Here is a 6,000-nt window from a genome sequence, read left to right as displayed (position 1 = left end):
GTGTGTGGTGTGTTTGTGTGTGTCTGTATCTGTGTTTGTGTGTGTGTCTATGTGTGTGTGTGTCTGTGTGTGTGTATGTGTGGTGTGTTTGTGTGTATGTATGTGTGGTGTGTTTGTGTGTGTCTATGTTTCTGTTTGTGTCTTTGTGTGTGTGTCTATGTGTCTGTGTGTCTGTGTGTGTTCCATAGGAAGACTGTGAAGGTCAGAGCACAGAATGTGTTATCTCCTTTCTCTATTGGGTTGCAAGGACAGGCTTGATGACAGATGCATTTACCGGTGACAGGTGGAGCCATCTTGTGGGCACAAAGGGCATGTCTTCTGTGAAAGAAAGACAAAATGCAAGGGCCCAGAGTCACAGACACCAGCATTACATGGTCCTTCTCCAGTGTCTGTCATATAACTAGCCTTCATATTGTATGTACATTACTAACTGTTCATCCTGTGATACACAACATACATGATCCCTAGACAGAGTGCAGACGGTGGGTACTTCTTTCCAGAAACTTCTCTGGGGCTCTTGCTCTCACTAGAACCCCAGCTTCTTCGCTGTGGACTCTCTTCCACTCTAAGGACTGCGACTCTGAGAATTTTGTATCTTCAGTCTCAGAGTGAATGCTCTTTACACAATAGTTCTGACTTTCAGGCATTTCAGCCTGGCCTGCATTTCTGCTAATGCAGCCTTCATCCCGAAAACTGTGTCTGATTTCCCCATGACCTCCAATTCTGTCTCCTCAGTTTCTCTCTTTCTGACCTCTCTCTGGTCATCATACCTGGTCATTTTTTTCTTATTTTCTTCTTATGAATTTTTTTCCTTTCCAAAACCTTTTATTATATCTGATTGTGATTATAAGCTGGGTTGATGGCTTTATTCTGGATTCTCTATAACCTGCCTCCTCCTCCTGTGATAGCAATGAATACAAGGTGGCCATGGTTTTTGCGAGACAGATATCACCACCAGCCGCTCAAACTCCCTCGGTTGTGACTTCTTCATAGTGATGAACTGTAATCTTGAACTATGGGCTGAAATAAACCCTTTCTTCCTGTGATGTAGGAGCTGTTGCTGAAAATATCTAGTGAAGTTAGCATCTGGTCTTTCCTTGGTCTCTAGGAGTTGAAGATTAGTCACCAGTGACCAGTGTGATAGTGTTAATAGTCAACAGGACCTGGTCTGGAGTCATCGAGAACACTCAGATTTGGGGTTAAGTAGGAGACTTGTCCTGGTGCATGCTGATGACAGATAATTTATATTAAGGTAGCCTCTGGCTCTGTCAGTGAGGAAGGATCTGGATTAAGTTAATTGAAGTGGGAAGATCCATCCTGAGCATAGGTGCCATCATCCTTTAGGTTTTGGTCATAAACCGTATTCACCTCTCTTCTTCCTGAGCTACTTCAAACTTCTGTAGCCTTCACTCTTCTGTCATGATGGGCTTTACCTTCAAATTGTGACCCACTGCAAAAGAAACCTTTCCTTTCTTAAGTTGTTTGTGCCGTGGTATTTTTATCACAGTAGCTAGAAAACTAGCTAAGATAGCCAGTTACATGATTGATCATGTACATATTATAAAGGCTCCTTGGAAGTCCAAACGGCCAGTGTTTGGAAAGATTCCAGATGGCTTCCTGAAGGCAAGTGTGCCTGAGAGAGGTGGGGTCTCTGTATCCTTTCCTATTCTTTTGAATCATCTCTTCCCTGATCATTGCAATGCCTTATAAGGATCAGCATGCATCTTTGAGTTTCTGAAACCATCATGAACCTCAGGGGAGGGAGCTAAGGCCTCAGTTTAGAGATGGTTGATCACAAACATAAGCTATCTTAGCATATGAATAATAATGGGTGAGTCTCTGATGGTTTTGGAGTCCTCAATGTATTTTCCTTTTGGCACCATCTCCAGGTAGACCTTGTCAATGTTGAATTGACTATGAGGATACATAGAAGGTGTCTACTACAAAACTAAACTCTTGCTTGTTAGCAGGGAAAAATGTTCACATCTTTTAGGGTCATAGAAACTTCTTTGTTGATGTAAGACCAGAGGAGAGATAGTTCACTCCAAAAACCCAAATGCAATTCATAAGCAGATAATGATAAATGTTAGCATTAAGAAATACTAAATATCCCATCTTAAAATCATTTGGCAGGTATTTATGATGGATGGGGCTGTCTTAGGCAACAGACCACCGAATTTTTCTTTCCCAAGCTTATTTATTGTTCCAGATTTATCCATGTTTAGTTGGGATGTACGTGATTTGAGTAGGGATTCTTTCCGGCTTTGCTGCTCAGAGCACTTTCTAAAACATTATTATCTTTATCTTATTTGTCCTGAAAACTCTTGAGCTAGATTTAATAATGAGTTACAGACAAAAACCTACCTGGAAAACCCATTAATGCATTTTCCAGTAGCATTCTTCTCATGTGCTACCTCCTTATCTGTTTAACTGTCATTTTAAGACAAAATACATAAATTCCATACAAGCCAGTGGAGTGGTAGTAAAAGAAAAGTGCATTTGTATGCAAAATATGTTCTTAATGTTAAAAAGACCTCCGAGAACACATCTGTTCTTTCACTTTGCTTGCAAATATTATTATATCCATCTAATAGAAAAGAAAAAATAATTGGAAATATTGATGGTCAATCATTTTTCTCAATTTGTAAAAAATAGATAAAACATAGAAGGCAGAGACCCAAAGATAAGCCTCTGTTGTTACTCTAGACATCAAGGGCTAAATAGCCCTGTTTTGTTGAGAAGGGATTTTGGTATGTAGTCCAGAATGGCATTACACTTGCAGTCTTCCTGACCCTCCACTCTCCTCTTCTGATGGTGTGGACCCCTGGGGTCATAGTGCTCAGCCTTGTAGTCTGTGAAGACAGGGAGGCAATCACTGTCTCGCAGAAAGCTAAGGCCTACCATTGTTATGAAGTTGTATGGAACCAGTGCCAGGTAACACTGAGGAGACTGGGTTGGAACTGAAGTGTTAATTAATTTGTTGATCTGGCTTTGATCATGTCTGCAGTACTGTGTCTATATCATTTTGTCTTATTTGCTGTTTTAGTTTCTATAATGTTGCAGGATATCTGATCACACTGAAAAACGTTGAGACTCTGTTATTTACTGGGGGAAAAAAACCACAGGAAGAACAACTATATGAACCAACCAGATCCTCCAGAGCTCCGAAGGACCAAACCACCAACCAGAGCACACATGGAGAGACCCATGGATCCAGCCACATATGTAGCAGAGGATGGGCTTGTTGGACATCAATGAAATTGCTATCTAATATTATGAGTGAATGCCAGTAAAAATGTTGTGCATTGATAATTTTTTGTTAAATATCTAAGACCTACTAAAAAAATAAATATAATATTTAAAATCTCCAAAAAATCCACCTTTTTTTTTTTTTTTAGTTATGGTGTAACTCAGCCTTAGCAACACCTTTAGTCCTTCTGACATGCTCTTAGAACACACTTTTAATCCCAAACAAAGAAAGTAGAGTTAACTTGTAGAAGAAAACACACATGTTCGAAAGTGATGTCTAAGTGAGTGGCAGACAAAGTGATGAATCAGAGAAAGATTTGACAGAGCCAGCTATGCTCAACTTTCACAATCAAGAGAAAAGAGAGGCAATGTAAGGGAACAGCAGAGAGAGAAATGGAGAGGAGGCAGATTTACTGGGTCAGTTGTACAGAGACAGGTTGCAGAGAGAGAACAAGCTAAACTCAGGTAAAGACAGAATAAGTCAGAAAATGAGGATGAGCCAGGAGATTAGGACAAATTGTCACTTAGAATGAGGCCAAGCAGAGAAATTCAGTAAAAGCTCAGAGAAGCCAGATTGAATCAATCAGATTGGAGAGGAATATGAGTCAGAACAGCTGGGTTGAACCAGCCAGCCAGAGTTCAGAAAAAACTAGGAAGGTGTAAGCTTATTCAGCAGCCAGTCTCAAGGCTGTAAACTTTCTAGGCCGAGATCGGATTGTATGGAGGCTAGGAGACACCAGGACTAGGCCTAGGTTAGCAGATGGAGGCAGTAAGCCTCTGAGACAACAACTGCATCAGCAAGTGAAAGATATAATAATGAATATAATAAAGGAGGAAGAGTATTGGCATGTGGCATCTTATTCAGCTTTCCTGGACCGTTGCCCATGACTCTCAGGATAGAGTATAAAGGTGCAGGAGTTTATTCCGAACCTAGGCTATCCCTGTTAGATGTTCTCTTACTATAGTAAGACTTTTGCTTCGCCCTGACTTAATCCAATGGACACCTATGCACAGCCAAGGCCACCAGACAGATAAGGGCAAGTGGTAGCATGTATGAGACAAGAACAGGAGAATGCGGTTTTGGGGACTATTTTCTCACATCCTCTGCTCCTTCATTCCTTGTCCCAAGAACTAGGCACAAGTCACAATACTCTGACAGGCAAGTTGGAAACAGTACTTCCTCGCCCAGGAACTTCCTTGTTAGGAATATGTTATTAATGTGTTAGGTTTTCTATCTCTCTATCTTAATTCTGGTTTCACTCTTTGGTGTTTGTTTCTCCATGACCTGTGGGTAGATTTGTTTTGTAAAAATGATGCTATGGCCTTAGTTAATATCTCCAGTGACCTGTATGTGGTTCTTGTAGCTATGCATGAAGAAAAATCGTGGATTGGATGATGTTGGAAGTCCTTTCCCGTCCTAACCATATGTAATGATGCAGAATGAGTCTGGGTGGCATGGGAGCCGTTCTGGGCAAAGTCAACATAGAAGCTGTGCTTCAACGTGAAGATGCAGGTCTTTGGAGGTTCCACTGTATGTGGGCTCAGCATTCACACTAACAGTGTCTTAGGAGCCTGGGGTCAGTTATCTAACCTCTCAGAGCCTTGGTTTCCATGATTCTGAAGCAGGTAAGATGGGTAGTCACAGACTTGAGAAGAGACCCAAGTGAGAAAATGCATGTAAAATATGCAATGGCTTCACAGAGTGATGTGTTACTAATATGCCACAAACCAATTTATCTAACCTTATAGCAGGCTTTGCTTTAGAGACTTATGACACTCCCACCCTAACACAAACACTTTCACTTCCCTCACCCCAGGTTCTTCCTGGTTTGTTTGTTTGTCTTTCTCATAACAATTTAATTCCAGAAAAAGCCAACCTACCGTCCTGATGCCTTCTGATGCATCTATTCTGGTCGACACAGGCACACATTTAGGTGTGAGGATCAATTACGAGGTGCCCATTTCCTATCATTTGGGCTTCTGAATTTGAATTCACACTCCTCTGTTTATGACATATGAATTATATCAGGGAGATCCAGAAGGAATCTTAAACAGGAGACAGTGACTTCCTAGGTGTGGGGATTGGGTTTTCACAAAGAGCCGAGTTACCTGAATACCCAGGTTCACAAAATGAATAAGAAAAGAAAGAAAAAAAAGGAAAGAAATTCTTTGGAGTGTAATAACCAGCAGCAGAGATATTTCAAAATGAAAGTCATATTATTCTGCGAGGTGCTATCAAATCCTCAAGTACAGCTGAGTAGCTGTGAAGAATAGATAATTATTAACAGAGTTTGCCAAGGGGAGTTATGTAGTAAAGTCCTGTAGCTGAAATGGTGCCGGTGAAGGGACAGTATTTACAATTGACTGAAAAGATATTGTGATCTGAGGATGCAGAGAGAAAAGTGCCTTGGACAGTAATAGAACAGCTTACCTGGATATTTTCCAGATATGTGTAAATTCTAGAAGTTGGTTCAGATGAAACGGACTGTGGTCATCTTCACTCTGCAGACAGACAGCAGAATATATTAATATTTATAGACTGAATAGGAATGAGGAGCAGATGAAAATAGGTCTGGAGCTTCCTGCTGTCACTTCACTCAGCTCTTTTGATAACCTCAATTCATCATTTTTTATACTTTGTTTTAAATAACTCCCACTACTTAACCGCATGAGCCCTCCTTCCAAGTGAGCAGGAAGCTGAGCCTTGGATGAGGATAAACCCAGAGGATCCTGGGAAAACATTGGGCTCTC

At 40.9% G+C, this 6,000-nt stretch overlaps 1 protein-coding gene across 1 annotated transcript in view; it reads right to left on the bottom strand.

Annotated features, from left to right (window-relative positions):
• Pik3c2g (phosphatidylinositol-4-phosphate 3-kinase catalytic subunit type 2 gamma) overlaps positions 1-6,000 on the bottom strand; it is a gene marked incomplete in the record, with an annotated part of 355,213 nt that overhangs the window by 306,373 nt on the left and 42,840 nt on the right. Inside the window, 2 exon segments of the mRNA NM_207683.3 lie at positions 2,391-2,408; positions 5,683-5,751. Of these exon segments, the coding sequence (NP_997566.2) occupies positions 2,391-2,408; positions 5,683-5,751 (87 nt within the window).

The sequence above is a fragment of the Mus musculus genome, chromosome 6, assembly GCF_000001635.26.
Source record: "Mus musculus strain C57BL/6J chromosome 6, GRCm38.p6 C57BL/6J".
Taxonomy (NCBI): Eukaryota; Metazoa; Chordata; class Mammalia; order Rodentia; family Muridae; genus Mus; species Mus musculus.
Note: the sequence above shows the minus strand (reverse complement) of the source record. Positions and strands in the feature narration are given on the sequence as shown.